The sequence below is a fragment of the Rhodamnia argentea genome, chromosome 4 (genome assembly GCF_020921035.1).
Source record: "Rhodamnia argentea isolate NSW1041297 chromosome 4, ASM2092103v1, whole genome shotgun sequence".
NCBI classification, from domain to species: domain Eukaryota; kingdom Viridiplantae; phylum Streptophyta; class Magnoliopsida; order Myrtales; family Myrtaceae; genus Rhodamnia; species Rhodamnia argentea.
In genome coordinates, this window is record NC_063153.1 from 20,335,341 (window position 1) to 20,356,110 (window position 20,770).

Consider the following 20,770-nt stretch of genomic DNA (forward strand, 5'->3'; position numbering starts at 1 on the left):
AAAAAAGAAAGAAAGAAAAGGAAAAGGAAAAATAAAATAAAAAAATTTTAAAAAATTGTGCCCAAACGGCTGACATGGACATTGCCGGCTAACTAAAATTGACCGGATGAACTGAATTGGCATAAAAAATTTTAGGACCGAATTTTCACAATTGCAATAAGTTTAGAACTTTTTTGATAATTTTCCTCACCGTTAACTAATAATTTAAAATGACAAACTATTCAATTTGTCGCCATTGGTGTACCCTAAGGTACTTTTTACACCGTTAGTACAATATAAGGCGACAAATTAGAATATTTTTTGTCATGTTTGATTTTTTTTAAGCAGGACGAAAAATAGTACCAAAATTTTTATATGTAGGAGATATAAGTAGTAATTACTTGCGCTTGTTTTCGCAGACAAATATTTAATACTAACACATATGTTGCAAAGGAAATTGAATATTCATTTCTAATTTGTCAACTAATATGATACATGTGGTATGATTAGTAAAATATAAATTTTATGTGGTATGATTGCATTTATTACAAGTGTAGTAATTGAATACGGTTAAATGAATTATATTGACATATAAGTAACGCTGGAATAATGATTAATTCGTATAATAAGAAGGTACTCGTAAATATTTAACCATGAGAAGTCAACCAAGTTAATCTTTCTGGTATTTAGAAACCACCGCAATCAAAGGGCTAATTCCCTATAAAAGCACCAACTTTAGGTCTAATAACGATTATAGCCTAAGTTCTTTTTTGTCTTATAAAAAATTATCAACTTTACCTGAAGTTCCAAATATGGCCCTTGTTAATTTGGAACCATTAGTTATCCAACGTGGCAATTTCATATCATTAATAAATACACATGAATTGCTGATGTGGATTTAAGGCACTATTCATTATCTTCTTAGCACAGATTCCGAAGTTCTTCATTCATTTCACTTCAATCACAGCTTGATGAATGACGGTTAAGCTGTTCATCATCTCCTTCACTTCACCCGCAAGACTCTGCTGTCTCACTGGATTATGAAGTTATGTATTGCCACCCTTGGAGAAGCCATAGATGAGATCCACCAAGATCACAACTAGAGCTTTTTTTTTTTTTTTTTTTTTTAACAAGCCCAAGCCCTCCCCTAAAGCTTCGAAACAGTAAGCCAAGTTTTCTCCTTTTCTTTGTTTTTTTTACTTCTGTCACTTTTCATCATCGACGTGGCCACAGAACCATCAACGCTTAGCCATAATTTCCTAACAAAAAAATATCTTTGAGAAAATAGCTTGGCTTACTATTTCGAAGCTTTGAGGGGTGGGGATTATTCCAAAAAAGAGAGGCTCTAGTAGTGAGCTTGGCGAATCCACTATCTCGTTGGAATCCGAAGCTACTTATTACCACGCATCCTTAACCGTCATCCTTCAAACTGTGACCGAGGCAAAGCGAATGAACTACCTGGGATTCCATGCTAAGAAGACATGAATAGATCTTGAATCCACGTCAGCAAGCTACGTGAATTTATTGACGGCATTGAATTGCCAAGATGGACAACTATAACGGTTCCAAATTAAGGGGGGCCAGATTTGAGATTCTAGTTAAAGTTGGTGATTTTTTATAAGACAAAAAAAGTTCAGGCCAGAATCATCATTAGACATAAAGTTGGTATTTTTTTTAGGGAATTAGCCCCGTAGTCAATTGTATAAACTCTTTTATTTATAGATTTGATAAAATTTCTCTTCACTAGACTTGCAAGTTGATTATGGGCTTCAAACACTCCTTTACACCGACTAATGGATTATAAAAGTGAATCAATCGTGCTTGTCATTAGGGTCATGAGAACTTTGGTGCAAGGAATAAACTAAACATAATTACAAGAAAAAGGGTCATATAGGAGATATCTGGGGTAGGGCTTATTACATATTCTCATTCTCCTGTCTCTTGCCTTTTTACTTTTTACTGGTAGTGTTTCTTGTCCTCACTTGGGGTTTTTTCCTTTTTTTTTTAAATTTTTTTGTCGTATTTTTGCTTTATTTTATTGGAAGGTGTTTGGGATTTGTAAGGCTACATGGAGGATCACCACGAATATGCTGAATTCTGGATCTCTTTCATCCCAGCCGAATCAAGAACACAAGTCAAACATCTGTTCCCACCCAACCGCGTCAACTAGGAAGCACACTAAGTGCTTATATGCCAACGATTTTGATTCTCCGAAAAAGGATGAGAAATCTGTTTGGTAACGTACATGATTCCGATCCTAAAATTTTTGTTATTCTGTTCCCGAAACACTTTTGGAGCAAAAACAAGAATAAAAAAAAGTTGATTCTCTGCCCCATAATCACTTTTGAGAAACAAGACGAATAAAGTGAAATGCTCTAACTTTGTTTCGCCCGCCGCCGATCACTACCGATCGCCGGAGAAAAAGGAAAATAAAAGTTAGTTTTTAAAAGATAATATGCTATGATTTGGTTATACATAAAAATGTTTAAGTAATACGGGTCGGATCGGGTATGAATTTGGTTAAACATATAGGTGTTTAAGTGCAAATTCATGGCAAAAATTCAAGTGCAAATAGCCTATTAAGCTTATATTCTTTCTTATGGATTTTTACATATGTTTTTATACTCCACGAAATAAATAGACTAATTATGGATTATGGATTATGTGTATTCATTTTATTAGTGATGCTATATAGGTTGATTTTGTAGTGATAAGACGTAATTATTTGACTTAAATGAACAAAATTGGAAAGAGAAATTGCTCCTAAGAGCAGAAATTTTGTGCGATTACCAAACGCATTTCTGCTCCTGGAATAAAAATTTTGTGCAATTACTAAACGCCTTCTGATTCTCTAAAACTCGTCGAGGAAATAGAATAAAAAAAAATCAAATCTAATTAGAATTATTTTTTCGGATTAGAATCGTTGCCATGCAGACCCTAAGATTGAACACGTTAGTACTCCTGTTAAACATACGAGACAACTCAAAAGGCAAGATCTCCATGGAAATTGTTCAAGGTCATGATTGTCTGACCTTCAACAGGCTACTTTGAGACATGCAAATCGACTCAACCCAAGTCATCTTCAATGAAATTGCCGCCGATCAAGAGTACAGATAGAGTACATCTTACATGCCTTCTTGGGGATAATTGCGGCTCAATCGTGGAAGTGTGAGTCTATCTTGTGATGCAGTCGATTTTTCATCTTTTAACCCCGAGGTGTTGATAAAAAGATCAAGAGAAACCTCGTGGCGCTCATTTGAGAAATCAATTGACATAGAGGAAATTATTTACATAACTCTCCAGGAAATTTAAAAGGAAGCTTTGAGACCAACCCAAACCTAACAACATTTTTTTTTTGGTAAAAAAAAAAAACGCCGTTAAAACTCTCAAAAACGCTGTTAAAACTCTCATTAAGTAGGCCGAGAGTACAAGATTTTAGCTTACGAAAGCAACTCCGAAAGGCTAAGAGGGAGGATACAAGACCTAATTAAAGGGTAGGGTTTTGTTGCGGCGGGGTACGACGACCCAATCCGCAACACTATTACAAACTCTTTTGCAACGGGTTAACTTCAGGTTGTGGAAATTCCTCAAGCGGGCTTGAGCTTTGGCGATAAGAGCATCTACTCCCCAACTTACTTGATCGGCAGCACCGGTTATCTCCGTCACCAGATCAAAGTGATCAGTTCCCATCTCCAACACCAGTTCGGCTCTTCCTTGAAAGTACTTTAGGGCTTCCACAATGGCAGTCGCTTCCGCTGGAATCGCCGGGTTCACTCTCACCGTTCGGGCAAAGCAGTCGATCAGAAAGCCATGGCTGTTGCGACACACACGAGCGATTGCCCAACAACATACGCAAGGGGCTTAGGTCCAATTACATGGACCAGCACGACCATCGGATCACATGGACCTTAGGTTCGATGCCTGTCCTTGTGGGCCTCAAGAGTTGGACCCGGCCAGGACCGATACCCCTCAGGCCCGCTTTCGAGAGCAACGTGAATCCCTTCCAATACTTGATTTTTCTTCGGCGTTTGCCTTCTTGCATTCATTTTGCTTCTCCGAAAATCGTGCTCGTCGCTTGTACAAAATCAATAGGGCGCAAAACTGCAGGACCTCGGTGCGTTGTGCTCTTTGTCAGTTTTCGCGTCTTATCTTGATTCCGGAGTTTTTCTCCAAGTTCTCTAGGTCTGTCAACGATTCGATTAGGATCGAATTTTTAGAAAAGTCGAACTAAACCGATAAGGTGAATAGTTGAACCAAACCAATCGACTCGGTTTGGTTTGGGTTTTCTGTTATCCTTCCTCTTTTTTTTTTTTTTTTTTTTTTTTGGGGCCTTCGATTTTTGTTGAGAATTTCTTAACACAAAAACAACGTTCATATATTATATACTTTCGTTTCTAAACACAAAACCGATCACACTGAATGACAACACCTATGTTTCCCATATTAAATAACGAGAGGTTTTAAGTTTGGTGTTTAGTTTTTGTCGAGAAATTCGAATGGGTTCGATTAACCAAATCAAACCGGAATAATCCGAATGGAGAAAAAAAAATGCTTATTTTTTTCACTAGTTCGGTTCTAACAGCCCTAGTCCTCAGCCGCTCGTTCTTGTCGACAAATTTAATCTTTTCGGTAAAAAAATTCGCTGAACATTTTCAGATCACCAATCGGTTTGGATTAAATCAGCTTCTTGTCGGAGCTAGCTCGAGAATTACCCATTCTGGTTGCTATCGTCGCCCGTTGCTTGTGGATTCTGATTGAAGCTGTACCCTTTGTATTACTACTGGGAAGATTTTCAGGAATTGAATCTTGAAATGTACGTCCTTGAATAGTCTTGACTGGTCTATTCCTTTGATGAATGCATATTCATTTTCTTTATTCATGCAGCAATGTTTCCTCGAAGATCCAAGAGCCTCTGACGTTCGAGTCGCTTTTTCAAGCCTCGAGATTCACCTAAACATTCTTGAATTTCCTTCGTGCCAGGAATCGACCTGGTGAGCTTCCATGGCCCAAAGTCACCTCATCGATCTGGGGAGCTTTCGCAGCCTAGAGTCTGCTCATCAACCTGGCGAGCTCGAGGCTAGGACCTTTTTTGCATGGACAGCTTCGCATCCCGGACCACCTAATTGACCTGGCAAGCTTCCGCGGCCCAGAGTCGCCTCATCAACCTGGCAAGCTTCCGCAACCCAGAGTCTTCTTTTGTGCAAGACGAGCTTCCACAGCTCGACACCTCATCGACTTGGCGAGCTTTGTCAAACTAGGGTCTCCTCATTGACCTGTGAGCTTTTGCAGCCCAAAGTCTTCTTTGCATGGCGATCTTACGTAGCCCGGAGCACCTCATCGACTTGGCAAGCTTCTGGAACCTAGAGTCTCCTCATCGACCTGGTGGGCTTCTACGGCCTAAAGTCTTCTTTGCACAATGAGCTTGCACGACCCAGAACACCTTAACATAGCGAGTTTCCATAGCTCAATGTCTCGTCATCAACTTGGCGAGCTTTCGTAGCCCAGAGTTTTCCTATGCACGGCAAGCTTAGACAACCCTGAACACTTCATCGACATAGTGAGCTTTCGCAACCCAAAATTTCTTCAGCGACCTAATGAGTTTTGCAGCCCAAATTCTTCTTTATACAGTGAGCTTAAGCAGCCCGGAGCACGACCTGGCGAGCTTACGCAACCCAAAGTCCCTTCCTTCGATTAGGGAGCTTCTACGGCCCGTGAAATTTTTTTTTTCGGTAGCTCCGAACCTTCGTGCCTGTGGCTTCGTTTCCCAGGAGATCCGTGCAGCGGAATACAATCAAATAGAAAGCCCCAAGGGCACCATATAAGGACCACTTACATATCAGATCATATATGTATTACATTAGGCATTACAATAAATTATACAATGAATAAAAAAAAAAAATAAAGGCTCCAAATCATTCTTTTGAAGTCCTCCTTTTCAAAAGGTATCGTATGTATCGATATCCAAATAGATGTTATGGATCGAATTTTTTACCTCCACGCAGCATTGATCCGTTAGGCTTTTGCGATTTACAACTTCTCTCAAATATCAAACAAGCCACGCACATAACTTACACGCACCATAGAAGGTCGCGTAGGAGAGAATGAATAAATAGAATTTGAAAAAAGAACAAGTAACATGGAGGTTTGAGGTATGTGCTTCATAACGTACGTCCCTAATCACAGTTCGCAAATTCATTTCTCACATTGCATTTCATTACATTGCATTTGAGAAATGGGCGTGGCTCATTGAGACTCATGTTCCTATTAAAAAGATTCGTTTTCGTCGTTACGGTTTGCACAATTAGGCCCCGGGCAACCCCTCAAACGAAACGATCAAACTTTTTTATAAAACATACTTTCCAAAAATATAACCACAGTAAAAGATGGGTTTTACCATGGAGATCCCGAGACTTTTGCAAAAAAAAAAAAACATTTTCCTAGAAAGTTAGTATTCCAAACCTCATTTTTTGCACAAACCTCTTGCTTGTTATGAACAAATTTTATCTGAAACCAAGCCTGTAGCTTTTAAGCATTTTACAGAATCAGATAACTTCAAGTGGTGGGATTTTTTTTAACTTCTTTAAACAAACCTCAGAAGCGTCGGACATAAATTCGCTAAATCACTGAAATCCCCGAATCACCACAAAATCGTAAGAACCGTAGTTTTATGGTCGGACATAAGAACCATAGTCGATCGAACAAATATTGCATCATTTTTACAACAAAAGCCTGTTGCAGCAACCCACCCTGCAGCTGTACAGTCACCAATTTACTGTCTTGCAGCATTAGAAAATGTAATCACAAAAGTCAAAGGATCAGCGGACTCCGGCAGTTCCACCCGATCTCTCGCCATAGCGGAATCCCAATGAAGACAATTGTTATCGGATTGACTTGTCGGAAGAAGAATAAAGATCACCCAAAGAAGATTACCGCTCGCAGCACAAGCACATAACATGCCGGAAAAATCATTGTAGCAAATCAATGTTCTCTTCGAATTTTGATTCACACCGTAGAAACACTCCACAATAGCAAAATTCTGATGCACAAGTTCCACTAAGTGACAAACGCAAAGCATACTACCAAGATTAACCAGAACATATTTATCTTTTTGGAGACTAATATAAGACAGAAAGGAAGAAAGGAAAGTATTTAGAAACCCGGGATACAACACACAGGTTTATTACTGAAGGGCACCAAGAATTAATCAACGCACGGTCCAGCCGTTGGACCTGGATCGCATGTTAGGAAACAACTAGGATGGTCTTGAGAGGATCCGATTATGTGCGCAGGCATGCTAGGAAGGTGCAATACAAGGATTATGGGGAGAAAAACATAAAGAGTGTCAAAAATTATGTATGGCGTTCACTTTAGTGTTAAAAGTTTCTTTTGAATCATTTAAGTACCAAATTTTTTGAAAATAATCATCCAACTCCGATCTGCTTGGATGAAAATCCGACGTAGCATTTTTTTATTAATAATTGAAGTTGACGTGGCTCACCGAAGATCCAGTCAGCAATAAAAAAAAGATAAAAACTGAAAAAAGCATAATAAAAAATACAAATTTAATTAGATTAAAAATAAAAAAAGCTAAAAATTCCAACAACAAAAAAAGAGGTGTACTAGAGGTCTTGAAACTTGTTACAAAAATGCAAGTGAGTCTTAAAATTTATAAATAAAAAAAATACATTCAAGTCCTAAAACTTTTTAAATTGGTGCAATTGAATCCTTCCCATAATTTTAAAATTAAATTTAATTTAAAACTTGCTAAAACTAATTTATTTTTAAAATATAAATTTTTTAAAATATTTTTATATTTTTAATTTCCCCCCTTTAAATTTTTAACTGATTTTTATTAATTTATTAATTTTATTTTTAAAATTAATTTAAATAAAAATTTTATTTTAAAAAAATAAATTTTTATCAATTTTTTAAATCTAATTTTAATTTTTAAAGTTGAGAAGTCCACGTGGACTAAATTTGTATTAATTTTGTTCTCCGAGATGCTTAAGTGATCGTTTTTTCTTCAATTTGGCATTTGAGTGATCTGACGAAAAAATTTTAGCATCAAATTGAGTGCCGTACATAACTTTTGACACTTCTAGTATTATTCTCTCGAGGATTATGGGATTGAGGTAAATGAAACGGGGCAAGAAAGTTAAACCAAATCCCATCAAGGAAAGTGTGGGTTTCGAGCAAAGGAAGGTGAGATTTGAGGCGCTAATTTCTGGCGAAATTGGGAAGTCAGCAAGTTGGAGATTCTCGGCCGAGGAACAGCAGGGACAGCAGAGAACTATTTTTGAGAGTCTTGGTTACTTTGGGGAGCAAGCGCGAGAATTGGCAATTCATTTATGAAGAGAAGAGGAGAATGATTTAGTAGCTAAAAAAAAGAAAGAGAATAAGATCTTGTGATCTGCTCCACGTTTCCAATGCTCATTATTACAAGATAAACATCAGTATAAAATTTTAAATAAAAACATGAAGTGTTCTTTTTTTTTTTTCAAATAAGCATTTGATCAAGGATATATTCGTCGCTTAATTTTTATTTTTTCCTTTTTTCTTTTATCATTTAATTTTTTTTCTTTTTTGAAGCCTGCAAGAGCCCGACGACCCTCTCCAGCCACTGGGCAAGGGACGATGAGGCCATAGGCGAGGGCCGGCTATCGCCTGTGGCCGGTCACTATCAAAACGGAAGGAAAAAGAAAAAAAAAAGGACATAAAAGGAAAAAGGGGGAAAAAAGCAAAATTGCAAAAATGCCTTTCGTCGGGCCTTTCTTTGAAATAATAAGAAATTCTTGTTCGAGAAAACGAGGGTTGATCGTTCCCTTCTATAAAACAAGATGTCTTACACGAGCCCAAGGGGGTGAATCGTGGAAAAAGAGAGAGAGAGAGGGGAGACGTTCAGGAAAATCAGACAGACAACGACGAAGCTCGGTTCACATCAACACATACCAGCACTTCACTCTCTCTATCTCTCTGCTCTTAAAGGTTTCATTTTTTTTTTTTTTTTTTGCAAGTTTTGTCTTCTTTGTTCTTCTTTGCTTGTCAACAGTGATAAAATGAGTTGGAGATACAAAGGTGGGTTGATTCTCATTATCGCTGTTGTTATCACGTGGGTCACTTCTGCAGAAGTCACTCAGGTCTCTCTCTCTCTCTCTCTCTCTGTTTGTGCAAAATTAATTCTTGCATTGCTTTCATTTTCTCTTCTGGGTAAAAAAGAAGGAGATGATGATGATGATGATGATGATGATGATGATATTGCTTCACTCTTATCTTGCTTCGGTTGCTGATCCTGTTAGTTAGTAATTTGATTTTCTTTCCCTGCTGAGAAAAATTTGTGAATCCGAAGAACATCATCAGTTCCTCTGTCGCAATGACTTTTACCAGCTTAACGTATCGACTTGTGTCTCAGGGTGTTTTCGAGAACTATGAGCAGCCATTCGCGGTGACCTATCTCGGGACTTCGGTCCTGGCGCTCTATCTTCCCATAGCATTCTTCAAGGAATGGTTACTGAAGTCCCTGAAATCCCGCGCTAGCGGAAGTGGCAGTAGTGTTCCGGAGACAGTCGATGCAATCTGTGCAGGTCCAGATTCTCCTGGCAAAAATAATGGGAAGCAGAGTAATATGGAAATGGAAAATCAGGAAAAGTTGAGTGTGGTGGATTCAACAGGCGAGGAAGTTCGTTTACTTGAACAGGAAAGGGCCTTTGTTTCGGAAGGACGTGATGATGACAATGTGGAACAAGAGGAGAAGATGAACAGCCGGCAAATTCTCAAAGTGGCCTGCACACTCGCGCCTATTTGGTTTGTGTCCGAGGTGAGAGACCATTTTTGTTTTTATGGTTAACATTCGTTACTGCAACTTTACTTTTAAGTGTCTGATCAATTATTTTCTGATACAAAGCATGTGATTTTCACAGCTTCTAAAATTGGTACAAGTATTATTGTGGGGCTTACAAGAGAAGTACTAATTTACCAATACAAAATGATGTCATTTCTCAGCATGTTTCGCTTAAAATTGGCACTCACCTATTATCCTCTACAGGAATCGATTGGTTGCAATATCTGGTCTGACTATGATCTTTTAAATATCAGCATCATCTAAAAACCATGACACTCTTGTTGAGCTATAATGTTGAATACTGAGAGAATCGCACTTTCATTATATATAGCGTAGTATTGAAGGGTGTTATTATTGTTTGCAGTATCTCATGGCTGCTGCACTTGCACGAGCAAGCGTTGCCAGCACCACGATATCGTACTCGACATCAGCACTTTTCACCCTTCTGATTGGTGCATTTCTAGGACAGGACTCCATAAGTGTAGTAAAAGTAATCTCGGTCTTTATCAGTATAGCGGGAGTCGCCATGACTACGCTAGGGAAGACTTCAACTACTGATCAATCACAATCTGACACAACTGTGTATGTAGTCTTTGTTTTCCAAATTCATTTGACTTCATAATTTTGTCTTCATTATACTCGTTTCCTACTAGAGATCGAACATTCTTGTGAGATAGTTCTCTGGAACTCAAATCAAGTTGATGTGATTACGAAATAAACATGTGTAGTCCTTGCCTATTATCATCTGCACATTTAGTTCTTTCTCTGGTTCCACTGTCATTTTACTCTTCATTCATACTTTATTAGGCGTATGTATTGAAATTACTGAGCAGCAACTAATAAAGTCTTCTTCTTTTGTGTTTAATCTGTTCCTTCTACGAAAGAACCTACTCTTTCCTAGGAAATATTTTGGCGATTCTCTCAGCTGCAACTGATGGACTATTTGCCGGTACAGCATTTTTTTCTCTTCAAAGTAAATTCTTTTTCGGTTGAAATTTTCAACAGAGATGTAGCAGCTAACATAATCATTTGGAAAAGTTCAGTGCTTCTCAAGAAGTACGCTGGAGAAGAAGGAGAAAGGGTGGACATGCAAAAGTTATTCGGTTGTATTGGGCTGTTCTCGCTTGTTGCACTTTGGTGGCTTGGTAAGAACGATCCGCTAATTTCAACTTCCTCATGAGCATAAGTTTTTTGGCATGAAGGGGTGCTGATGCATTTCATGATTTTCAAAATCTTGTACAGAATCGGTGGCCATAAAATCAAGTACTTTCTGTTCTTCAACAATGGTGTCTTATCTAATTTTTTTATGCTTGGATCTTTTCAGTTTGGCCTCTCATTGCTTTAGACATAGAGCCCAAATTCGCCTTTCCTCATTCTCTGGCTGTGGGGGGAGTTGTTCTTGCCAACTGCTTCGTGGGAAGCTTCCTCTATGATTACTTTTGGTTAGCTCAGAAGCTAAACCTTGATGAATGACGATTTCTACCTTCTTCAATCTGATTAATACCACTTATAAATTATGAATAGGGCACTCGGTGTTGTTTGGACAACTCCTCTGGTGGCATCCTTAGGTGCCTCACTTGCGATACCCTTGGCCATGTTGGAAGACATCATAATACACAGTCGGCAGTTTTCGCTGATTTACATTCTTGGCTCGGTCCAGGTATAAGACAGAAAATCACAGGCTCTACAAGCTTCGAGCATTGTTTTTCTTGACTAATTGGTTCGTGGCTTCTTACTTGCAGGTATTCCTGGGATTTGTATTAGCTAACTTGGCAGACTGGTTCTCACCCACATTGGCATTGGAATAAATTTGTACATGTGTACATCTGAGATACTCCGGGTCCAGGATAAAATACAGATAAATCCATCGCTTGTCTGTCTTTAAGCATGATCCTTCTTTACTCGATAAATAAATGGTAACGTTTTCACGAAGAGGTATACACAGATAACTAAATTGAAGCAGCCAATCAAGTTCTACTTACCGTGGCAAGTCATTTGAACCGTTCCGCAACATATGGATATTTTTAACTTTGAATTCGAAAAGGCTGTTAACATCTACTTTAATATAACAACAAAAGAAGTTGGATCGTTCCAAGCTTAGCAGTAGCTGCAGAGGAGTCGTAGGATGATAGGGAATGAAGATTGTCTGGTGCCAATCGGTTGATGTTATGCAAATGCTTGAAAGGCACCCAAGCGTGGAAGATTCTCAATCTTCAGGAGGAGATAAAATGGCAATCATGGTTGATCAACCTTAAATAAATTGCTTGCAATGCCTCGACAAATCGGGAATCAGATGTGGATACATCCAGAGTCTCAAGCTGACTGAGTTGTCGAAAAAAGGTGAACAACAATCACAACCTCCGTAGGTTGCATTGATGCAAAATAGCTGCTTCAAGAACGCAATGCACCGTCGAACGTGGATCGTTTTCAGAAACCTAAATTGAGCGAATTAGTACCTAGTTATTTGCTAGGAGAACCATCTGCGATCAAATACAAGAACCAGCTCCCTCTTTCTTCACTGTTCTCTCTCTCTCTCTCTCTCTCTTCTCTGTGAATCAGTGAAGCAAAGACGAAGCTCCACAGTCTAGGTGCTTCTCTCTCAGGCCGGCCATGGCGATGGTTAGCCCTAACCATCGAAGTTAGCTCCTGTTATAACTCCTAGTCGTATTCCCCAGTTTGTCCTCTGTTTTTCTGGCATCCCCGTCCATGCCCTCAATGTCGGTGTTCAGGCCTCAAACGCTGCGGTCTCCGTCGTAAGATTGGAATCTTCCTTTCGCCCTGATTTGAAGCAATCGAAAAAGAAGAAAATAAAACCCACATTGGTTCTTACATGAGTGAATGATTTCGCAGAGCAAAGACTGTAGCAGAGGTCGGCCGAAACTTACTTGAGGGAAAGTAATAAAACAAGATTTAATGAAGTGGGAAATAGATTGGCACACGGTTTGTCATAGCACAGAGTGGAGGAAAGCTATTAGCATTGTGGAGGGGCAGATTTCCTATATTCAAGACTGTCCTTTTTAGTCCTTTTTTTCTATTTATAGTTATATATTATTTCTTTTTCCTATTAGCATTTGGGTTCACCGACCGCAGACCCCCAATTAGTTTAGGATAAAGGTGATGTTAATGTTGAAAGACTACAGCAGAAAATGCGAGTCCAAGTCCTACTTAGGCATCTAGTGATGCTCGCGCTTCACTGCAAAAGAAAAAAAAACCATTTTTTTTTTTTTTTTGCATAATGTGATGAAGGATTGTCAATTAATTTGCAGCTTCTATCTTTTGTGGTTGATTAATTAGTATTGAACATAAAAGGAACTTGTTATTGAAAATGACGTGGTACCTCCATTCCTGACTTAAAAGGAAGAGGAGACACCAGGTGTGGTGAAAACATCCGAGTAAAATTACTAAACCATCTCTTCATTCATAAGCCAACTTTAGTTACTGTTCCGAGGCTTGGGGGAGGACGATGATGAAGAGATTACATTGTGTGATCGTTTAATTTGATGTTTTATTCATCACCGGGTCGCATCGCCCACATAGACATATCGGAGTTGTGACACTGAGACCCTGAGACCTGGCGGAGTGTTGTGCAGATGACTATTTGAACCAGGAGTGCAGCCAAAACTTACTGAACTGCATGGCGAACTTCAAGAACTCGGGAGGGAAAACGTTTAAAGGAAGCAGTTGCCTTGTCGAGGGTGTCGTGGACGTCCTCTCTGTCGTCATGGAAGCTGCTTTGCTTGCTGGCTGATACCTCCACAAGCCCTGAATATCTGTCCACATTCGACGGATATATCAACTCGGATCCCTTCACTCACTTCGTGATCATCCCTTTCTTCTTTGATTTTTTTTTCCTTCCTGCTGTTTGTCTTTGTGTGTTCTTGTTCGGTTGCAACAGACGGGAAAAAGAAAAATGAAAACTGTAAAGTGACTCTGTTTTCCTTTCCTGTAGAATTGGAAGAGCAATGGAACAAAAGAATTTCGAATAGTTGAATGTGGACTTAGTCTATGCGAAATCTTGAAACTCCGCATCTGCGCCCTCTGTTTCTGATGTTATGATGTTCAATCTTTGGCATTAGGAATCACATGATTATGGCTGATATTTTCCTCAAGTTCATAAGAAAATTGCTTTCTGAGCGTCGATCCTTCAACAAATCAGGAGTTGGATGAATATAATTCCAAACTCTCAAGCTGCCTTAACTATCAAGAACAATAGTTACGAAAATGGCCACCTTCATAATTTGCATCAACTCAAAGAGCTGCTTCAACAAACTGGAAAAACCATCATTAAGAAAGGCATTCAAAGCTCCTCCAAATCAATGCTACATCACCAGATCAACTCGATGTCCACCGAATCAATGTGTACTGAATAATGCCGCAAGGCGCCAGTGAGGAATCTCCATCTTTCCAGAGCAGTCAGACACCAAATCTCTCACACAGCAACTACAATGTCCGGCTCTGCCTTCATTCCCGCGCCAAAACAAATAGTCCATTTACACAGTCACTCCATTCTTAATCTCACATCAGAACCAGATGCACATACGGTTTTATTTTGGTTTACATGTCCCAGGTCAAAGTGAACATCGTCTCTTTAATCGTATATATCATGATATGGTATACCTTGCTATTTCAAAGGTCCATTTCGAGTGTCAATGGAACAAATCCACCTTGCACAGGGTAAAACTTCTAATGCTCGAATGGATATTACATAACATCCTAAAAAGATTTTTTCCAGAAGGGATGAATTTGACCGATATTCTGCCCTTGGTCAAACTTGGCACGTAAATCTGATCATTGAATACAAAATAGCCAGGGAATCTCGTGAAGTATATATAGCAATGTATCAGAACGTGCTAATTATTTACCATGTAAAAGAATGGTTAAGGGACTGAGATAACTGGAGTTAAGGGATTTCCTGAAGAGTACGTATGTCTTATTTGGAGCAATTGATCTTCCGATTGAGCATCCTCATGGATAATATGAAATGGAAAGCATCTGCATAAGCGAATAAACTTAACCAAATTGATATCAAGGGAGGAAGCAAATCATTCTTCAAAAGTGGAAAGCATCGTTGAACGTGTTTTAGAGTTCAGCTGCCTTGATTGTTGGAGCTCTGTCATCTCCTTAAGTTCATGCAAAACTGATCCCACCACCATTCCATAAAATCTTCGAAAATTCGACAGATGTGGACACTTTGCTAAGGCCTTGCAGTTGATTCCCTCTATCATCTATCCGCAGATGCCACTTTATCCAAGCCCTGAATATCACGAAGCTTCCCGCAGTCTCTAATGTTCAAGGTTACCAAAGTACGAGAGGTCTGGTAATGTTTCAATGGATTTGCTACCCCAGATATCTAGGCGTTCCAATTTTTTCAACCTCTCAAGGCCTTTAATTTTGACTAGATTGTGGCAATCTCTAGCTATTAATTGCTTCAAATGTGTCAATTGCAAAAGGTCCGGCCTTATAAGGGACTCGCAGGAACTAATTTCCAGCACTTCCAAGTTTTTCAATCTGTCAATGCTTTGAACTTGAACTAGATCATCATTCTTTTTTTTTTTTTTGGGGTCTGGAGATCATCATTCATTAGTGAAGCATCGAAGTCCACCATTTCCAAGTTTCTCAAAGACTCTAGATGTTCAAGGCCGTCAAGGTTGGAAAACTTCTTGCATCTAGATACAAATAGGTAATCTAAGGATTTTAATCCTTCCAGACCCTTGATTTCTGTCAGCTCCCGACACCCTTCAATTAATAATTGTGACAAGAATTCCAAACTGGACAAACCTGGCAACTCTTTCAAGTTAACACAAGTAGAAACGAAGCTTCAATGTTCATGAGGGACGCTTAGGCATGAATTCCAGCAACTTGCAAAAATGAAAACTGATCTCATTAAGATGGATTAGGTGAGAAATTTGAGGCAATGTGTGTTGCTGACAGGTGACTCTTAGAACTATTAAACTGGCAGGAAGTTCTGGCAGCGGCTGAAGATCACAATTACTTAAATCGAGGTGTTGCAGAGAAGACAGCTTATCGATTCTTTGTGGCGGCAATTTTATCATGCGGCAGCAAGCTAACTTAAGTTCTTCGAGACAACAGGGGAAGCTAGAAATGCACGTAGACGATAATCGAAGGATCTTCAGTAAAGACAATCCATCTATAGGGACTTTCCCTCCAGACTCAGGCAAAATGAGGCATACAAATTTTTCAAGTTGCCCAACTTGCTAATAGTTCTAGGTTAACTACTCAATTTCTTGCAGAGAGCAACATTCAAAATTCTCAAGTTTTCCAAATCCCTAATGGATTTAGGTAATCCTGAAATTTCTGCATTTGACGAGTTGAGTTCAGTCAACTATTCCAACTTCCCAATCAAATGAGGGATATGACAGAAAGAATAACCAGTATACCAAAAATAAAACTCCGGATTCCAATAAGCAGATGGAAGATATTTATGGCCTAATGACAGGCATTGCAATTTCACAGGGGATCCGATGCTCTCTGGAAGTTCTTTTAAAGAGAAGCAAAGACTCAAGTCAGGGGTCGACAAATTCACCATATGGCTAATTGAGTCGGGAAGTCCAACCAATGATTCGTAAGCATAGGCATTAAGCATCTCCAGCTTCTTCAAAGAACCTATAGATGGAGGAATATTCCCTCTATAGCAGTACAGCCTATATCAACTTCCTTCAGTTCTTCCAATTTGTCCATTTCTCCAGGTAGCTCTCTGAGTTTGGCACATTCCTACAAGTCCAATAAACGAGGCCGGTCAGTTCACCAAGTTGTGAGGAACAGGCCTTCAAGTTCAAGGAAAGAAGGCACTTGACTTCTCCAATGGAAGGGTCGATTTTTTTCCAAGTACCTACAACCTTCCAGTATTAGCATCTCTAAATTTTTAAACGCGGAGAGATTAGGGGTGCACTATAAATGTAAGCACCGTGAAAGATTGAGAAATTTCAGCCTCTTCATCTACAAGGAAAAACATGTTCTAAGATTAGCTGTTATAGAATGATTTATCATCAACAAGTACAAAACAGAAAGTGTTTCTCAATATTACCTTGATTGACCTCCATCCTCCCCAGCTTTCACTAATAAAGTCTTCTGATAGATCAAGTATGACTAATTTCTCCAAATGAACATTGGTCGCATTAAAAGAGTCAGTACAGCTCATCCACCCTAGCCATCTTATTTCAGAAAATGAATCCTTAAAATCTGTATCAAAATCCACACCACTCACATGAAGGAAGTTCAGGTTCGGCATTCTTTTGAAGCTCTCTCGCTCCATGAACTCTCTTGGGCCCCTTTCATCCAGAAGTAGTGCCTCGATTTTTTCATTTTCCTCCTACAAAGAAATTGAGGATTGTAAATACCAATCAGCTGCCTTTTGTAAGTATACCCTGCATGTTAATGTGGCCGACTTGTTTTGTCTATACTCATAGGGAAAGAGAAATGTAATGTGATCTTTTATACTTAAATGTTCATGTAATATGTCAATTTTCGCTCGTATGCCCCAAATTTTGACGTTTTATGTAAAATCCCTATATGAAATTAGTCTATATTTCTTATAAATTTGGAAATTAAATTTTGTAGCACACGTAGTATTGTCGACCAACTACGTATGGTGTCCCTTTGAAATCGGCGCTTCAAGACCTCTTCATGGCCACGAGGTTACTTCCTTTTTGTAAGAAAGTGAGTCCCACGAAAACAAAGCATTTATAATTCTGCCAAAATAAAAGCCTGCAGGTGCCGACTCCAAGGTGAAAAAAGGTAATCCAGTCAAGATTCCAAAATCTTGGTCAATGGTCACACTTTTTCGCTTTTAGATATTCCTCGGCAGACTTCAATTAGGATAGTTTTCTTGCTTTCCTGACCAAAATTTAGTCCGTGTCGACAATCCAAAGTCCGTATATTGACTTTCCTAATTGAGATACGTTCGGTAATCCGAAACCAATATAATCCGCAATATTATCTTGTATTGGATTTCGTTTACGGGCTAAAACTTGAAACATATTATAATAGGTTTCTCGGCCCGGCTTGTTTGTTCGATTGGGACTCCACTTGCTGCTCGATTGTGATGGAAGAGGAAAATGGATCCGCTGAACGCCTTGAAACTCTCTGCGATAAACTGGTAAGTCACTACAAGAACCGGAAATCACGATTTATGATAAGGAACTTTTGGAAGAAAAAATAACGGAATGTCATCTTTCTCTTGTGAGACAGTTATACAAAAACCCTAGTTTCAATTTCCAAGCCTTTCAGACAGCGATAAAAAAAGCTTAGCGAAATGAGAATGTTTTCATAAAGCACCAGGGAAACGGGTTTGTCTCTTTCACATTCCGCAACGAGGAAGAGAAGGATAAAGTGCTTGAAGGGAGGGCTTGGTCTTTCTCCAACCATCTATTACTCCTGGAAACTTGGGAGTCTGACTGTTGGGTATTGCAATGATGTCCCTTATGTCTTGGGCTATCAAAATATTCTTAGTTGTAGTTGTTCCCATCGAATATAAAGACAAGTAACCTTTGTTAGACACGCTTATAGTTGGGTTTTTTTTTTTTTTTTCATGTGACGAGGTTGACCTTTGTTTTAGTTTGGCTCTCGCTCTAGCTCGAGCTTTGGCTTAGGCCCTAGCTCTGGCTCGGGCTTTGGCTTAGGCCTTTACTTCGGCTTCGGCTCCGGCTCCTGCACCGGCTCTACATGCTCCGGCTCGGGTTCGGGCTTGGGCTTTGGCTTAGGCCTTTACTTCGGCTTCGGCTCCGGCTCCTGCACCGGCTCCACATGCTCTGGCTCGGGTTCGGGCTTGGGCTTTGGCTTAGGCCTTTACTTCGGCTTCGGCTCCGGCTCCTGCACCGGCTCCACATGCTCTGGCTCGGGTTCGGGCTCGGGGTTTGATTTTAGTTGAGGATGGTGAGGACAAACGCCCAAAACCATCCGAACGTACCTGGCTCTAATACCACCGTTGGGATTTTTGTGGAAGCGTGTGTGCAAGTGTGTGTGTTTAGGTATAAAATGTAGAGAAATAATGGCAAGAAGACTAGCAAGATAAAAAGAATATTTGGTATAAAATTAATAAATAAAAAGACTTACAAGGATAGCCCTCTCAACATAGGGTTTTTGCTACACATGGGAGCATTTTTTCCCTTTTTTTCATGGGAGCAGACTATATACCACATCAAGGACCAAACTTCTATATAGAGAATATCAACCGACTTAGCCACCGCCTCTAATATTTTACTAATATTTTTTTTTTTTTTTTTTTAATTCTTCACGGCCACTACTTTATTAGTCAAAGATGGATCAACTTTCACCACTGACTTACCTCTTCACTGCTATGAATTTGCATCTTGTGCATTCTGGGTTAGAATCTTTGGTTTTCCACTTGAATGGACCTCTATTGCAATCGTAGCTCGATGGGGGTGGAAGGGAAAATAGACGCTAGAGGCCTGCAATACAAAAGATTGCGACGGCAACAGTGGAGTCAGATATTCAAAATGAACTGAGAGCTTGATTTTTGGCTCGGCACAGTGGAAGAAGATCTAGCTTGATCTTAAATATGAAAGATTGCCCTTCTTTTGTTACTCGTGTGGGAAGATTGGACATTACGCAAATGTCTGCATTGATATACCTTATAATGAAGAAAAAAAATTCAGCTAAGGGGAGCAGCTTTGGGAGCTGGCTGGAATCAGAAAACGGGGATCACAGCCCCTTTGGGATGTGTTTTGCAAGGAGGAGGGAAATGATAACCAACCTAAAGAAGTTGTTTCCGAGACCTTAGAAAACCAGAGGCGAGGCCTGCATGAGACCCATCGTGATTTTCTGATTCTAATCCCTGGAACAAAAAAAAGATGGGAAACCTGTTTGGTAATGCAAATGATTTTGATTCTAATTCTATTCCCAGGATCAATTTTAGAAAAATCAAAATAAGTTTTTAGAGCAAAATCCAGAACAAAAAAAAAAAAGATGGTTCTAAAAAAATCACTTTTGAGAATCACAAAACAGAATAAAATCTCATATCTCTCATTTTTCCTTTCAGTTCTCTCGTTACTTTTCTCTCAACCTAATAAAAATAAAACAAAATAAAAATAAAAACTTTCACAAAAAATTAAAAACTTTTGAAAAAATCACAAAAAATTTAGAAAATCCCTAAGAATAGAATAAGCTTAGCCTAGTTTGACCTCATTTTCATAAATTTGGGCCTAAATTTCCTAGATTTCACTCTTTTGCAAAAAAAAATATATATATATATATTGCAGAAGATGAGGACATCCAACATGCGGATTTAGGACAGAATCCGCAAAATAGTCGTGCGTCACAAAATATGACCATCTACACGTGGAGTTGGAGTCAAACACCCACTCGGATTTAGGACAGAATCCGCAAAATGATAGTGAAGAATTTGTACTTCCTATCAAGGACGATAATTTGATTTTTTTTTTTTAGTGGATAATTTGGTTATTCGACTACTATATTTGTATGTATTTTGGACAAAGCAACATTTAAAAAAAAATGAGTTCTTAATACAGGAACTGTCCCATGCTTCAATCGAACTTCAAACGTCATGTATTAAAATTTGTGTTTTATTTATGACATGTTAAAAAAAAATAATGTGTTTTAAATTATTTTAATGTGCATTGGAATTTACTCTTCAATTTAGGATGAAATTTTACGAAGTAACTACATAGTTATTTGTCTTAAATGAAAAAAAATTAGGAAGGGAAACAGTTTTTCGAAACAGAAATTTTGTGCAATTATTAAAAGTGTTTCCATTCGAGGAACAGAAATTTTGGGTAATTATCAAACGCGTTATGATTATCTAAAACACATCCAGGAAAGTAATCGGAAAAAAGTCATTTTAATCGGAATCAGTTTTTCGAAGCGGAATGGTTACCATGCACAGCCGAGGTATGCTGGTGGATGAAGATCAATCTTGTCCGTCTAGGCCTTTAGGAAGCTCAAAAAAGAGAGGGT

General features: G+C 38.9%; 1 protein-coding gene and 1 long non-coding RNA gene across 4 annotated transcripts; both read left to right on the forward strand.

Moving 5' to 3' along the window:
* Nucleotides 1-524: 524 nt before the first annotated feature.
* On the forward strand, nucleotides 525-12,838 carry LOC115741031. The gene is made up of 4 exons (XR_004015421.2): nucleotides 525-535; nucleotides 1,858-1,864; nucleotides 12,315-12,570; nucleotides 12,668-12,838. It is a non-coding gene; the product is annotated as an uncharacterized LOC115741031 (long non-coding RNA).
* On the forward strand, nucleotides 8,900-20,690 carry LOC115741028 (thiamine-repressible mitochondrial transport protein THI74-like). 3 transcript variants are annotated; one of them, XM_030674726.2, is made up of 8 exons: nucleotides 8,900-9,116; nucleotides 9,389-9,793; nucleotides 10,182-10,399; nucleotides 10,702-10,766; nucleotides 10,861-10,962; nucleotides 11,142-11,259; nucleotides 11,342-11,477; nucleotides 11,560-11,692. In XM_030674726.2, exons 1-8 carry the CDS (start codon nucleotides 9,036-9,038, stop codon nucleotides 11,623-11,625), a joined length of 1,191 nt encoding a protein of 396 aa, XP_030530586.1. In that variant the 5' UTR covers nucleotides 8,900-9,035; the 3' UTR covers nucleotides 11,626-11,692. The 3 variants fall into 3 exon arrangements, 2 of the variants coding, with proteins under 2 accessions (XP_030530586.1, XP_030530585.1); XM_030674725.2 differs by having other exon boundaries at nucleotides 11,342-11,436; XR_007198107.1 differs by lacking the exon at nucleotides 11,560-11,692 and adding an exon at nucleotides 20,679-20,690 and having other exon boundaries at nucleotides 11,142-11,471.
* Nucleotides 20,691-20,770: the final 80 nt, after the last annotated feature.